The following is a 17317-nucleotide window of genomic DNA, read 5'->3' as shown; positions in this document are numbered from 1 at the left end:
ACACTAAGGGCACACCTGCTGTTATTGCATATGTTTGTCTGAAGAAGGTGCGTCTCCAAGGAGATAGGAAAAAAAAAACTAGGTTAAAGATGCCAACACAGACATTACACCAATTGTTTTCTTGTTTTCCTCCTGTGCAGACATTTGAACATTCGCGGAAGCAAAATGGAAAAATAGTATTTTTTGCTTTCACTTGAGCAGTGAATCTCTGAACTCATAAATACATATATCCACGTATCGAGCATAGCTATGTGCTGCTGGATGATGCGCAGTTCTGTATGACAATCGATCCAACAATTTACATTACAAAAAAAGTGAAAAATGCTGCTTATCATCTCTATTTCTATAGTGCTATAGATCGCACTATTATGTTTCATTTCTACCACACTTAACAATGAATTTGAAGCCGAGAATATCGTCAATTCACGAGAATACAGCCAGAAAATAAATCCAGACCTAACAAGGGAGGACAGTGTTCAAAAGTTAGAAGGAAGATGGTAAGTTAGAGGTAAGAAACTTACCGTTTCTGGACAAATTGCAAGGCTGTTGAGATTAGATAGCCCTCCGTGCTTTTCCCTGAGAGATCGTACAACGTCTGTTTAGAGTAAGTCATCCGATGAGGAGGGACGACACCCGCTGCGTTACATGCCTGGATAATAAAACACAGTGCACTCAAAACATGATGCAAATATATATTTCAAATATAATTACTGGGCGCCACAGTCAATACATGTCTATTACAAACTCGCCATTAACTTGGTCACTGAAAGAGGATCAATCACTTGGAAGAAATATATATATATAGAGTGGCATGTACAGTAGAGTAGGACCCATCAGAGGGAGATCACCTTTCCGTGGTTGATGGGCACACATGAATTGGCCAATTTATGCGCTAAGAATCTTCATTTTATCTATAACTGTAAGTTTTATGAAAAAAAATTTTTTGAAAATTTTTTATGAAAAAATATTTTTGAGTAGTATGATTCATATCGAATATTTGTCTGTGTTTTCACATGGCCTAGATTCATATACATGTGCTGCTGTGTTTCTTTATATCTATATGATACAGCTTGCAGCTTGCATGTGTTCACATTGGGAGTGCTGGTTGTTTTTTTTTTTTTTTCTTTGTTTAGTGTATGGATGTGGCTGCATCCAGACTGATCTTTCACTCCTCCCATTGACCTTGCAGGTGGCGGTACTCATCTCTACTTGCCCATAAATTGTAGGTTTAGCCCAGAGTGACATGTTTGTCCTAAGTTGTAGGCTGGTGGCCCAAGAGTGGCATGTACAGTAGAGTAGGACCCATCAGAGGGAGATCACCTTGCCGTGGTTGATGGGCACACATGAATTGGCCAATTTATGCGCTAAGAATCTTCATTTTATCTATAACTGTAAGTTTTATGAAAAAACATTTTTTGAAAAAATTTTTATGAAAAAATATTTTTGAGTAGTATGATTCATATCGAATATTTGTCTGTGTTTTCACATGGCCTAGATTCATATACATGTGCTGCTGTGTTTCTTTATATTTATATATATATATATATATATATACTAGATGGAGGCCCGATGCCATCACATTGGGCGGCGGGGGAGTCCCAGCTGCTGGTGGTCCGGCGATGACCCACTGGTGGTACTGCGCAATGGCCTGGTACCATCAGCGGGTGCCATATTGGAATACCCATCACTTGGGTACTCCAATATGGCGGCGGCGTACTTCCTGTGCGGCGCGGTGGATTGTGGGATTCGAGGACGTCCAGACGGAAGTGGATGACAAGCAATTTAAGGTAATTATATAAATAGATATATATAATATATATAATCTGGTGTAAGAGCCGCAGTATTCTGAATTCGATGTTGTTTTTCTTTTGCTCCTGTGCCTCTGAATTCCTGAGATATGGCTCGCTCTACCTTGTATGCAAATCCAGTCTTTATAGCAAAGTGGGCGTTGTCCTCAACTTTTCAAATTTTTCCTTGAAGACCACACCCACCTTGCTTAAAAGATTAGATTTATATGCAGTGACAAGCGAAATATATCTCAGAAATGGAGTGGCGCAGAAACTAATAACGTATAAAACCAGATTCAGGATTACATGGTCATTTGCACCAGGTAAAAAAAATGACATTTTCATACAAATAACAGATCCTTTTTAATCTTTTCACGCACCCTGTCTTACATGTGCAGTCGGGGGGAGTGTGCATGGAGCAGGCTCAGGAGCTGCACAGGTCATTTCCTGCTGTAATACATAGCTGGCATCTGCCTATAATAGCAGCGTTTGGCTCTAGATGCTATTTAACTATTTAAACGCCGCTGTCAAACCGTAACAGTATCAATGAATTCGCATTAGTGGCAGTGTACACGCTCCCTGGCACCGCCCTTCCTTCCGCAACACCCCATCACTGCCATCTTAGTACTCCTTTTCAAGCTTAATACTCTTCCGAAGCTTTCGCCTGGAGCATCAAAGGCAAACGTGATTTATACTATAAATTGCAACACTGTAGTATAGCACTCTATAGTAAAAATGATTTCAGGTTCAAGTCCCTTAGAGAGACTAAAACATAAAGGAAAAGATTATAGACAGAAGTTTTAAAAAATATAAAAAAAATATAAAAGTTTAAAATGATCTCCAATCTTCCCAGTTTTAAAATAAAGAATCTACTATATAATTATCTAAGGGTCACTTCCATCTTTCTGTCTTCATTGGTCGCGGCCTCTGTCTGTCATGGATTCCAAGTCACTGATTGGTCTCGCCCAGCTGCCTGTCATGGCTGACGCGACCAATCTGCGACGGCCACAGTCCGATTAGTCCCTCCTTACTCCCCTGCAGTCAGTGCCTGCCGCCCGCTCCATACTCCCCGCAGTCACTGCTCACACAGGGTTAATGCCGCGGGTAACGCACTCCATTACTGCCGCTATTAACCCTGTGTGACCAAGTTTTTACTATTGATGCTGCCTATGCAGCGTCAATAGTAAACGGATCTAATGTTAAAAATAATAATAAAAAAAAAAATCATTATATACTCACCTTCCGCCGCCTTTCCCGCTCCTCAAGATGCTCTGGTAACCGCTCCATGCAAGCGGCAGGTTCCGGTGGCAAGGATGGTATGCGACAAGGACCTGCCATGACGTCACGGTCATGTGACCGCGACCTCATCACAGGTCCTGCGCGCCTGCGCGAGAAGTACCTGCCATGACGTCACGGTCATGTGACTGCGACGTCATCACGGGTCCTGCGCTACCAACCCTGGGACCGGAAGCTGCCGAGTGCCCCACACACAGGCGACATGACTACAAGGGCTCCCTCGGAAGGTGAATATATGTTTATTTTTTAACCTGTGACACCCGTGGCTGGGCAATATACTACATGGCTCTGTGCTGTATACTACATCGCTGTGCAATGTACTACGTAACTGGGCAATATACTACGTGGCTGGGCAATATACTACGTGGCTGGGCAATATACTACGTGACTGGGCAATATACTACGTGGCTGGGCAATATACTACGTGGCTGGGCAATATACTACGTGGCTGGGTAATATACTACATCACTGGGCAATATACTACGTGGCTGGGCAATATACTACGTGGCTGGACAATATACTACGTGGCTGGGCAATATACTACGTGGCTGGGCAATATACTATGTCACTGGGCAATATACTACGTGGCTGGGCAATATACTATGTCACTGGGCAATATACTACGTGGCTGGGCAATATACTACGTGGGCTGTGCAATGTACTACATGGACATGCATTTTCTAGAATACCCGATGCGTTAGAATCGGTCCACCATCTAGTTAATAATAAGCATAAGGCTACATTGATGGAAAAATGAAAAATTATGGCTATTGGAAGAAGGGGAGGAACCCCCCCCCAAAACAAATGGTTTTGAAGGGGTTAATCTTGCATAGATTCATGATGTTACATAATAACATTGTTTTTGTACATTTTCTATCATGCCACAATATTTGAAACATCATAACACTACAAATAGAGCTAAGCACCAGGCGCCACAGTGATCAGTAGTGGGGGTTGGAACAGAATTTCAACATGTTGGATCAGATGTTCTGGCTTCATGGCAACCTTTATGTACATCTTAAGTTTGTATTAAGGTCTCTATCAGGGATTCCAGTTTTTTACAGTATGAGTAGTAGAGGAATCAGTAATATGCTTACTGTCAAAAATAATGGAACCCCAATGGAAATCAGACTGACCCCATTGTAATTCAAAATTACGGACTTGTTGGAATCTCTTGAAAAAACAATAGCTTATAGCCATCGCGGCTACCGAAGTCCCTGGTGCTAGTATGAGCACAGCAAGTTATACGGCATCTGCACCAATTCCTGAAAGTTTTGACCTGTACTAAGCTGCTGAGACAGACACATAGGAGACCTTGAAAGCTGTTTGAACATATATTTCTGTACATCCTCAGAATAAGCTAGAAAAAGTTTTAATCCCCATTGTACCATAACCGCAAGTGCCCTGGAGGAGCAAACTACATGTGTACCGCCCCAACTCTCTGAACTGAGCACTCCCCAATCCCGCGCCTTTACTAGAGCCCTCACTCATGTCATAGAGGGGTAAGGGAGCGTTCGTGAACTTCAGGGCCCTTGCAATCATGGGTTCTCGTATTTCGTGATGCATAAATAAAGGTGTTTAATCGTTCTTCCAGGTCTTGTATCTAACACTCAGTAGTTTTACAACTGCCAACAGACATACTTTTATATTAGGGAGAAGGCACATCATTTCCAGTAATAATATGCACTGTTAGCGCTGTAGTTTTGTGTCACGGGAAATAATGGCTCTTTGTTGAATAGAAACTAAACAAACAGAAAAAAAATGTTTGCTCTCTGAATGCCGCTAATTGTTTTATTTACAATGCACATCACAAAAGGGACAGTAATTAAGAATTGTGCTTGGTAGTCTCAACAAAACAGTAGTAAAGGTTATTCAATCAAATTCCTATTTAGCCATAACTTTGCATTTATGTGCATTGGTAACGGTGAGGTTCTGCTGTTAGTGACATCAGTCCATTCCAAATTTCATCTGCACTGTACTTTTTCTCCATTTTATAGCAAACATAAAATAAGAATTATGAAAGTCTTCTTAGCACATTATTCCATTAGAGTGGTTCCGAGAGCACAGTTTAATGTAGATGACCTTAGTATATCATGTGTTGGTGAGTGGCATACAGAGAAACCATGTGGCCCCATGAGACAAATTAAGAATTTTTTGCCCTAGATGTTACAGAAAAAAAAAAGAAATGTTCTGCAAGCTGCTCAACTCTGTTCAGTCACAATCAAGCTTCTTTCGGCTCAGTCGCTAACCCCTCTTTCTCCTTTTTCAAACACGTTACTACCTTCAAATTTGCTATTACCGTACCTAAATTGAGCTGAGATGGGAGATCACAAAAGGAGAGAGAGCGGGAGACCGAGCCGACAAGTAGTTTGCTGTCAGGATTGAGACTGAGATCAGTCCCAGGAGCGCTGAAGGAAACTCAGACAACATATGTAGTTTACCACAATGCGTTTCAACGGTAACCACCGTCTTCTTCAGGTGGGAGAAGACGGTGGTTACCGTCGAAACGCGTTGTGGTAAACGACATATGTTGTCTGAGTTTCCTTCAGCGCTCCTGGGACTGATTTCTGTTTGATACATGCTCTTATCCTCCTTTGGAGGTATTCAGCTGGAGCTGCGGTGGTGCTCTACAACTCCCTTTGATCTCCCCTGGGTCGATTCCTCTGCGCTCCCCTCTGACTGCTTTCACTTATCTTGAGGATTGAGACTGAATCAGACAGCTTGCAGTGTGCTGACATTCATGCAAGCTGCAGGAAAAAAACAACCAAATATCTTTAATTAAATTGCAGAAATATTTTATGCCACATCAAAGTTACAGGGCACAAAACTAGATGCAAAGCTGTCCATACCTAAACCAGGTCCACCACATATCATTACACTGATAAGAGCTTTTTTTTAAATCCCAAACCTAATGGTTCCCTTCTCACAGTTTCTGGGCTCGCTTACACCACCGTGCAAACTGGACAAGTGCTATCTGATTTTTTCTATTGGATAGCCAAGGACCAATATTATTCAATGCTGCTGACGACCAATTTTTTTTTTCAAGTACAGAATTTGTGGGGTAAAAAAGAGCGCAACATGCTGTGATGTGACTCCAAAATCGGATGGGTGCAAGAATAAAAATCGGATGCCATTATGAGCCACAGTAAAGAATCGGATATTTATGGATACATTACAGTTCTGTAGCATAGGAAACTGTAATTGGTTCTGTAAACGATCACTAACTGCTCTAAAAAACGGATACAGATGACAAGTGAGAAAACAATTGTCTCACTTTTCTAGATGAAAATCAGACCGATTTTTAATATGCTCTTGCGACCCTAGCCTTAGTGTAAGTCTGAATGCTACAGAATTTTTTCACTGTAGATCAATTTACAAATCCACAGGGAATTCACAGCTAAATCCACACGTGTTCCATGCAGATTTTGGAGGGGATTCATTGTAGATTTCTCCACTGCTTCACTGAAAGCAGCGACGTCAGCAGTGAAAATCTGAGCCATTTATGCAACAGAACAAGTATTTTATGTCATTTTTGTACATATGCTCAGAGGCGTAACTACCACGGTCGCAGCGGCAACCGCTGCGACCGGGCCTGGCAGGTCAGAGGCATTCAACTCCCCCCGCCGCACTGAACTATCCCTGCGTCTATGACGCCAATACAGTTCAAAGCAACAGGGCTGGCGTTAGGGGCAGGCAGCTGCCTAGGGCCCCCGCTTCCCCAGGGGCCTCCAACTGGCGGCACATCACGCAGCTGCTATGGGGCCCCTGAGAGGCAGGGGGGCCCGCCTGCCGCCACAGCCGACTCCCCCCGCATTGAACTATACCGGCGTTTGCCAGTACAGTTCAAAGCAATGATGGAGGAGAGAGCTGACGTTCCCTCTCCCATCATTCACCGCTCTGCCTCTGACACTGCGGGTACACAATGACGTCATCGCGCACTCACTGTGTGCCAGGCAGTGCAGCCATTGAGACAGGAGCAGAGAGCAGCGCAGGCACGAGGAGAGGTGAGGAGTGTTTTTTTGTTTTTTGTTTTTCTTATAGTGAGTACTGGACTGTGGGGCCATTCTCGAGGGGGGAGCTATATACTATTCTTGCAGTGCTATATACTACGCAGGCAGCACTATATACTATGCGGGCAGTGCTATATAATATGCGGGCTGTGCTATATACTATGCGGGCTGTGCTATATACTACGCGGGGTCTGTTATATACTATGCAGACTGTGCTATATACTACGCGGGCTGTGCTATATACTACGCGGGCTGTGTTATATACTATTGGGGGGAATATTATATTCTATGGGGGAGGCTGTGTTATATACTATGGGGGGTATATTATATTCTGTGGGGGAGGCTGAGTTATATACTATGGGGGTACATTATATTCTATTGGGAAGGCTGTGTTATGTACTATGGGGGTTGCATTATATTCTATGGGGGGCTACATTATATACTATGGGGAGGTGGGCTGTATTATATTCTGTCGGGGTGTGGTGAAATATGTATATATATATGTGTGTGCAGTGACCTTATGTATTATATTATATGGAGGACTGAGGAGTGAATTATACTATATGGACGACTGACGAGTGTATTATACTATATGGAGGACTGAGGAGTGTATTATACTATATGGAGGACTGAGGAGTGTATTATACAATATGGTGGACTGAGCAGTGTATTATACTATATGGAGCACTATGAGGAGTGTATTTTAATATATGGAGGACTATGAGGAGTGTATTATACTATATGGAGGACTATGGGGAGTGTATTATACTATATGGATGACTATGAACTGTGCAGTATATTATATGGAGGACTATGGGGGTGCATTATATTATAAGGAGGACTATGGGGGTGCATTATACTTCTTATATGGATCCCCATGACGTCTATGTAAGCCCCTGATGAGTATAATGGTTTATTTTCTTTTATACATTACATAACGGCAGTACGGGGGACAAATATATACCAGGATGGGGCACCGGATAGTTACGACACTGAGGTCACACTATACAACTTTGCAATAAAGCTACAGTGAGCGAAATGAATAGGGAAAATGTGAATTTGGGTGGAAAATATTTTGGCGGGGCCTATTTGAAAGTTTTCATCCGGGCCCATAACTTTGTAGTTACGCCACTGCATTTGCTCAAATAATTGCGGCCAAATGACGAGCACAGACTTCATGGAAGTATATTGTGTCATTTAATTCATTTTTATGAAATACTTTTGGAGTTTTTTGGAGTTCATCTTTGTGAATAGCTGAAAATTACCGCACAGACGTATTTCTAAAAGTTAAAGTTGCATTAGGTTGTAAGAGCTACCAAAATAATTCCAGAGCAGAACTCGCAGGTCCCGTTACACTTACCGAATATCCAGTTGAGCAGTTGCAGTTACCATATGTAAATGTCTGGTCGCCTGTATAGTTCCATGACCCCAAGCTGTTTTCAGCCAAGCATTGCCTACAAGGAGAGTAACAGATGTAACACATCATTCCACTGGTGCATTTTCTAATCCATTACATATCTCAACGCACGACCCATTACGCTCGGGAAACAATGTTTTACGGTTTTATATAGTTTTGTTTTATGCAGTAATTTTACTATAAGAAATAATAAACCCCTTCTATGTATGATCATGAATATTACAAATTGCTTTGAAGATCTGTTTTCTCTGTAAATGTACTCTGTTGTCGACCTGGCGCTTTTATACAGTCATAAAAATCCTTGGTGACTTATAATATGTTTATAATTTACAGCAAGGAGGACATCATGCCATATACAGTATTTTTCATTTTATATTGATTTGTTCTGCACCTTCTTCCACCCATTATGTTTTCCATAATGTGGATTTATTTAGCTCTCTACGGCAGAGGTCTTCAGCTTCTGTCTCTTTTACTGTTGCAAAACAACAACTCTCCGTATGCTCAGTCAACCAAATGCCAAAATTACAATTTTAGGCTAGTTTCACATTTGCAGTCGGGAGGGCTGCGGATAGCAGCGTACTTCCTCCATGAAGCCCCGCCTATACTCCGCCTGCTTCTCCATGCGTCCTGCGTTGCCCTGCGTAGCTATCTTTAACATTGGGTGCACAGGGACATGCATTGTATGTGATTTGCCATCCTCAGCCCTCCTGACCGCAAATGTGAAACTAGCCTTACCTTCACTTCCTTATGGACACAAAAGTATAGAAAAGTGGTATTATAGTGTTGGTTCTATGTGATCCCAGTGTGAGAATTAGATGTTATGAGAAAGGAGAATTTTTTATTTGGTAATTTACTGATGTTAAAATTCTAAAATTTTTGCATCTCATAGTTCAAAACAGTAAGTCAATTCAATTTCAAGTAGTAGGACCCCAATGGACATCTTTTCCGATCAACCGAATTTACTCAATGGACTCTGCAAACTGCTCATTTTGTTAAAACAGTGGTTGACTTGAAAGAGTGAGCTACTGTGCTTACGAGTTTTGGTCCAAGCAGGCGTTGTCTATGCCAGGAAACGAGGACATTGCATTCATCAGGTCTTCACTTGTGTTATTAGACAATCTGCAAAATGAATCGAAATGCAATTTAGAAAAACATGAAAAATGTGCTGTCATGAAGAATAAAGTTCTGACAATAGAAACAAAGGCTGTTCTGATGCCACTTCACCATCATGAGTTTGTAAGCATATAAATCATGGTAAAGAATATTAATCTACATTTATATGCACTTTCTTTACTAATGTATTTAAATTATATAATCCAATCAGATGGATCGTTGTTCTGCTTGTACCTGAGATACAAAGTACCTATGATCTGTACAACTGCACCTACAGAGGTAGATGTATCCCTACCAGTTTCTTTTCCAGCAGATCCCTGTAGGAGAGCATCTCCATGATACAGTGTTATACAGTGGCCCCATACTAAGTCATGGCAGTAGAACGCTGCAGGAGCTCCATGTGCCTCCATATATGCTACTTGAATGGTGCTTCAGGGCTTCTTTGTTAAAAATAAATTGAAATACATAAATCTTGCTCACCCAAACACTACGACTTGCTCTTTGGTGCCATACAGCTCAGGAGTCAATAAGAGTTCTGGGTATTCTGCATATCCCATAGAGAGTGATCCCAATCCCATGGCAGCAATGACAAATAATATTGGAAGCAGAATTTGAGAAATCAAACCCTTCCAGTTCCTTTTGGAGTTGTGAAACCTCTTTATGAACATGGCCATAATCTTCTTCAGTAGCAGCTTGAAACCTTTCGCATGTTCCATCCTGGTCAACGGTTGATCTGTGCAATGACATGAATACAGCTAAAGTATACAACTGTCAAGGACATGAATTGATTGACAAATTTGTCTGGATCAATAAACCAATGAAACAGGGCAAGTTGACATTTCTGTATCAATGGATGCTACTTTTTATATGCAAATGATGTCCAGGACAAATTAGTAATGACAGGTGGCGATGAGCGAACGTGCTTGGATAACGTCTTATCTGAGCATGCTCGGATGTTATCCGAGTATCTTGAGCATTCTCATATATTATGGGCAAGTCCCCGCGGCTGCTAGACAGACACAACACATGTGGGGTTTCCCTAACTAACAGGCAATCTCTGCATGTTTTGAGGTTGTCTAGCAGCCACAAATCATGCAGCCGCAGGGACTGGAACATAATGTACGAGCACCCCCGAGATACTCTGATAACACCCGAGCATGCTTGGGTAACAGGTTATCCGAGCACGTTTGCTCATCACTAATCACAAGGTCTACAATAGCATAGTACTGTGCTCGAATGTTCCAATGTGTGTATCGTTTTATGCTCTCAGGTGCTTCCTACCGTTTTCATCTGTGATCTGCATGTTGGATTTCCACTACAGCTTTATATCATGAAGACTTTGAGACCTCACCTCAACCAATGCTCCCAGAAAAGCAAAAACGAGCACGCCATCCATTTCTGTCACCTCTTATTAATATAATTTTTGTGTCTTCAGAGCTAACCTTGCTATACAATTTTTGGCAATTACTCCCATGAAACTTGAGGAAAGCACTGAGGAAGCCACTGTTCAGAGGTGATACGCAAGGGGTCTTCCTCTTCCTCTTCCTCATCCTATCATTGCCTACTATACAGGTGTTTGGCTTTATATAATGCCACTTGACGATTCAAGTTTCAATAGTTAGTGCACTGTTGGTCTAGGTTGTGCCAACAAACATATTAGTTTCCCTTTTTGTGGAACACTATTTTATGTGTTTTTCACTCATGTTTTATAGATTTTTTGATTTGTTATATGTATGTGGATATTCTCTTAATAGCCATTGCTGTGGCAGACATATATCAGACATTTATATATTTATGTATCACTGATATTATCCTGTATACATCTTTATCTAGTCAAATGAAGTTTATTATGGGAACACGTAGCTTTGTACCTAGGACCTGTTGGTGTTTTTAATTGTTTTTATATGTGTTTTTTAATGTCTTTTTCTATAATTGAAAACAGTCTATTTGCTGGTGATCCCTTTATTCTAGGCATACTTCTTATCTCGCCATGGTCCACTTCCGTGAAACTTACCATCTCTGTTAAAAAAATTGTATGAGTTTGTAGAAGATTCATCATCTACTATATGATTGTCATTTTTAGAGATAGGCACAACCCTTGAAGTTAGATCATTTTCTTCGTCCAGCCCATCAGTTAGTTTTAGGAACACCTGCCAAAAAAATAAATGCAGTAAACCAGTGTACTGGGTATTTAATATAGAGTTTTATATTTTCTTCTCTGTTTGTGTGGCTTTACTAGTAGTGAATAAATTGTTTTCAATTAGGAGAAGGCTAAGTAAAAAATGTGTTAATGGCCCTTTAAATTAATGGGTTTATCTGGGACATTATCTTACGGCTGGCGGAACGCACCGAGTAATGATATGAATTGTTATTGGTGCGTTCGCAGCCCGGGGTCCACCGTGCAGGAGAGAAGCCTGCTGCAAGAGGAATGGCGGCCCTATATGGCGGTATAATGTTAAATTAGACGCGAGTTCCGTCACTCGGTCAGTATAGCATGACCCCTGTTGCTTCACAGGGTCGTGGAATAATAAGTGGGACTAAAGACCCTAACTAGGGTTGTGCTTGCTCTGGAACTCTTCTGTGCTAACCGCACACATGAAGGAACCAGATGCTAAGCCAAGCGACTAATTGCCCCACTGACACTAGCTGCCTGCCTATAAGAATTTCCACGGTTAACGGACACTCTCCACGTGTAGCCTGAGTGGCAGAGTATGACTGGTGACAAGCAACAAAATACAAATGATACTAGTGCATGGCCGTGCAAACCTTTTATAGCTGCAGCAACTTCCGGACCTTCCTAGAGGACCAATGGGAGCTGCTACAGGACCTGAGCATGTGACCCCTGACCTCCAATAAGAGGTCCTTCCTTGGGCATGCTCAGAAGGGAAAAAGCAGGACTTAGTCCCAGAGACGTCTGTTCGCCGCAGACCAGTACTGGCTACAATGACTGAGCCTGGAAGAGCAGCAGTAACCAAGCGCAGAATATCAGCCTGAGCCAGACGCTGGGACCGACGTCTCCGTTGAGCAGACTCCACTGCGGCTGGAGGAAAATGGGAGACCGCAGCGGAGGTGGTACGAGATTCCCCCTGTGCAGCGGCGGGAACCCGACACCTAACACTTTGTTTATTTTTTCCTATGAGGGAACTTGCAGGCAATTAGTTATTAGCTACTAGCCTGTTCTCCACTGGCTCACAGCGAGTATGGACTATTCCTGCTGGCAAATCTGCTGCTTCATTTGACCTCACTTCAACAGAGCAGCTCTTTCATTTCTGGTCTACTAAGTTGATGGAACTTCATTGCTGACTTCATGTTGATTGACAGTTGGCTCCCCACAGTTAGGCAGCAGGGAGCCAACTGTCAATCAGTATGACGACATTGACACTCTTCCATATCCAGCCCAATAGGGAAAAATAAGCAAAGTCCCACATAACACCTTTAATTTTCTCTTTGATTTATTAAACAATAAAAAAGGAGAGCAAAAAAAAAAGGTGACGGCACCACTTTGCAGCAAAGTCTGATAATCACATATGTGGCGGCACACATGCGTCAACTATACCATAGGATACCGGGTGCTTATCCAAGAAAAAACATCATAAGGAGTATGCAAAAAATAGAAAAAACTTGCTTTATTTCAACGTTTAAAACATCATGGCCAGGAGAACAGATGGAGTGTGTGAGCCAGTGCTGACGACGGCTGTTTCAAACTTAACAGCGCTTCTACGGTGAGTGCTATCCGTTTTTTTCTATTTTTTGCATACTCTTTATTAAACAATAATAATTCTGGAGGACCCGCCTTTCTCCAAACATTACATGGACACCTTATCAATTTCAATAGGCAACATGTAATCTCTTATTATCCCGTGTTGGTACTGGAAGAACATTGAACATTTGCTTTCAGTTGCTTTTTGGGTCTTTTATAGTCATACTGTATTTTAGCTAAAATGTACACTTGTTTTTCTTTGTTACAGGCATTATAGAATACACTACTAATAATAATTCAATTTGTGAACCTGCGCTGATAACTTGTTTTTGGAGTACAGTCACAAATTATATTTTTACACTTTGTAGATGATTAACTAGACTGTATATATATGTTTCATTTTTAGAAAACACCACTGAAAGGGCAGCCATTGGAAGGAATGTTCACACAGCTGAAGACATTATTAATTTTATGTTTGTTTCCAGGCACTAACTTACTGCACATTATATGTTTATTTCTTAAGCATTATTTCTAAATTGGAAAGCAACATGAGCGGAAAATGTCAAGAGAACAAATGTACCAGCAAGCATTGTTGTTTTTTTTTTCTTCCAATGATATTAATATAAAATATAGTACTCTTGGCTATAAGTGAAAATGGTTTTCTTTTAATCTTGTAGTTACCACTCACTTCATTGATTTTAAAGGGATGAATATACAGTAAAGGGGATAACGTCTCAATCACTGGGGGTCTCACTGTTGGGACCCCTACTAAATCAAGAACTGGAGCTCTGCAGGGCTCAGTGCATATGGAGTGGTAGTCGACCATGTTCTCATCAGCTTCGTTCATTAACTATGGGACTGCTGGAAACAAGCGATCCCTGCACTTAGCTGGTTTTCATTAAGAATTAATGGAGAGCAAGGGCGCACGATTGACCACCGATTCATTCACACAGGGTTCTTCTGATTCCCAGTTCTTGGGATTTGTGGGAATGCCAGTGGTTGGACCACCAGCAACTGGGATAGGAGATATGTTCCAAACTTGAGACAACATCTTTACGTGATGCTCATCAGTTCAGTGATGTTAGTTAGTCCTTTTGGGTGAAGGAAATTTTTAATTTACCGTTATAACTATTTAATAATCAAAAATATTATTTAAAAAGGATCCTTCAGCAAAATTGGAGAAACCCTTATTCCCTGGAGCTGGGTCACTCTACCCATTGTACAGTATTATACTCTGTGATGGTGTGATATGGTGTGTGGGGTATCATTCTGTCTATGTTCATATTTTTACTGATTTTAGGAGTGTTGTCTTTTGCTCTGTATCATTCTGTCTATTCATTATCTTGTCTAGAGTCTTAATTACCTTACAAAAGGTACGATATTTGAATTAGCTCAGTTACCATCTGCAGCCTGAATGTGTCCATGCCTCTTGATGAACCTGTGCTGACATTTCCTGACTGTCCATTCATGACCCCTATGCTTTCCAAATGCCGCAAATCACCCCATGTAGTGCCTTGATCTCTGAAGCACCATTCTCAGGTCTGGGGGGCCTGAAAACAATCGACCCTGTCTGCCTACCCCTGGATATAAGGAGGGGACCTGAGGAGGACAGATAGACAAGTAAGATCGATCCTTTGTGGGATAATGATGCTAAGACTAGCACCCAGAGAGACTTGGAAAAACTTGGGATTACCCTGGAAAATACTGCTGGAGGAACCCTTATGGAGACGTATCAGGAGCCGCACTGCCATATCGATCTACAAGCGGAGGCTTTGACTCATCTCCCGGGGCATTTATCCCTTTACTGGACTGTATCCGTGTTCTTGGACTGTTTTATCCTCTGTGTGGTGGATTGTTTTATGGATATTTCGGTTTGCATGTAATAAAGGTTCTTGGGACTTTTCATTCATTTCACGCTCTGTTGATTGTGTGATACCGGAGTAGGACTCCATGACATATACCCCTGACCGAGCTGAGATATTCAAGACCTTCATATTTTCTGTGTGCTGCTTTGTAGCATTATTTATGTGTACAGTATGGCAGCATTATTTACATACTTAGGCTACTTTCACACTAGCGTCGGAGTCGGCCCGTTACAATGCGTCGGGCCGAGATTCCGACGCTAGCGTTTGATGCGCTGCACAACGGAGGCAGCAGATGCATTTCTCCGGTGCATCCGCTGCCCCATTATGAGGTGCGGGGAGGTGGGGGCGGAGGTCCGGTCGCGCATGCACGGTCGGAAAAAGCGGTCCGTCGGTAGCAAAAAATGTTACATTTAACGTTTTTTGCTCCCGGCGGTCCGCCACAACACGGCGCAACCGTCGCACGACGGTTTGCGACGTGTGTCAATACGTCGCAATGCGTCGGTAATGTTACTCTATGGGGCAAAAACGCATCCTGCAAACAACTTTGTAGGATGCGTTTTTTCTCCTAAACAACGCATTGCGACGTATTGAAAACAACGCTAGTGTGAAAGTAGCCTTACTGTGTATAGTGACAGTATTAATTCACCTTAAAATAGGGTCAATGACTGTCTCTTTCAAATATATATACTATTCGTAATTGCGTATACTACAGAAGTGACAGATGTAGGTTATTCATGTACAGTGGAGTCTTGTGGATGTGGTTGTCTTGACTTTGATCAGGGAGTAAATGTATTGCCTATGCTTACCTCTTCTATGGTGGTGTCTGAGATGCCGTAACAGCCAATATGCAGGTCACTCAGGTTATTATCCAAATCATGGAGGAGTGAAAGGTAGGCACCGGATACCTCTGCACTGAATGGTGGAAGGACATACGCTAGTTCTCCACCAACATCTTCCTTCAGTTTAGCTTCAGGAATATGGGATTGGATTAAAGCAGTCACTCTTTCTGAATCGCAGACGTTTTCATCTTTTTGATCAGGCAACTGTAATAAAATATTGCATGTTAAAAACTTGATTTTTATCTTAATATATTTTTTCTTCAGTTTTGGATGAAAAGATCATCTTGATATTATTCTAATGGCTGAGTTATCATTTAAAGGGAACCTGACAGCAGGGTTGTGCATAGTAACCTACAGACAGTGTCAGGTCGGCACCGTTACACTGAATAAAATGATACCTGGGTTGATGAAATCGGTCTTGTGGCTGTTTCTTAATCTTTATTATTATTTAAGTAAGTCTCCTGATCTGAACCCAATTGCACACATATGGCAAATTCTGAGGAGACAAGTTGTTATTACTCTCCATCCTTCATCCAGGCTCTAGCAGAGGTCGTTCTTGAAGAATGGAAAAATATAGATGCAGCAATATGTCGCCAACTTGTTCGTTCATTCCATTCCTAAAAGACTTGATACTTTCCTTAAAAATCATGGATGTGTTACAAAATACTAGATGCAGTAGTTTTTTTTTGTTATTTGGGGTGTATTCATTTGTGCTTCAATTAATTTGTGTAAAACTGAAGGTTTTGTAATGAAAGTTATATTATTAATCTTATTTTCATGTTATGGGTAGTGATGAGCAAGTGTGCCCGTTACTTGAGTTTCTCCGAGTATTTCAGCGTGCTCGGAGATTTAGTTTCTGTCTCCGTAGCTGAATCATGTGCGGCTGCTAGACAGCTTGAATACATGTGGGGATTCCCTAACAAACAGGCAACCCCCACATATATTCGAGCTGTCAAACAGCTGTAAATCATGCAGCTGCGTCGACAAACTAAATCTCCGAGCACGCCGAAATACTCGGAGACCACCCGAGCATGCTCGGAGAAACTCGAGTAACGAGCACACTCGCTCATCACTAGTTATGGGTTAAAGAATGTTTAATAAAACTCAGACTTGTCAAAATCTTATTCTTGCGTTCAGTGAGATATTGATTAAAATCTTACTTTTCATCGGGAGTGTACGCATTTATATTGAGCACTGTATTTCCATCTGTTTCCTTTCTTATGTGACCAGGTAGATTGCGATCTAAAGTATGCAGCCTATGTCAAAAGTATTCCCAAGTCTGCATTTACC

The 17317-nt window shown here is 41.7% G+C and overlaps 1 protein-coding gene across 1 annotated transcript in view; it reads right to left on the bottom strand.

Moving 5' to 3' along the window:
• Positions 1-17317, bottom strand: part of ABCA12 (ATP binding cassette subfamily A member 12) — a 253565-nt gene that overhangs the window by 61467 nt on the left and 174781 nt on the right. The window contains exons 37-42 of the mRNA XM_069735561.1: positions 15995-16231; positions 11638-11773; positions 10104-10356; positions 9546-9629; positions 8454-8547; positions 522-649 (exon numbers count right to left, since the gene is read on the bottom strand). Coding sequence (XP_069591662.1) covers positions 522-649; positions 8454-8547; positions 9546-9629; positions 10104-10356; positions 11638-11773; positions 15995-16231 — 932 coding nt within the window. The remainder of the gene's footprint in view (positions 1-521; positions 650-8453; positions 8548-9545; positions 9630-10103; positions 10357-11637; positions 11774-15994; positions 16232-17317) is intronic.

Source organism: Ranitomeya imitator, chromosome 7, assembly GCF_032444005.1.
Source record: "Ranitomeya imitator isolate aRanImi1 chromosome 7, aRanImi1.pri, whole genome shotgun sequence".
Taxonomy (NCBI): domain Eukaryota; kingdom Metazoa; phylum Chordata; class Amphibia; order Anura; family Dendrobatidae; genus Ranitomeya; species Ranitomeya imitator.
Note: the sequence above shows the minus strand (reverse complement) of the source record. Positions and strands in the feature narration are given on the sequence as shown.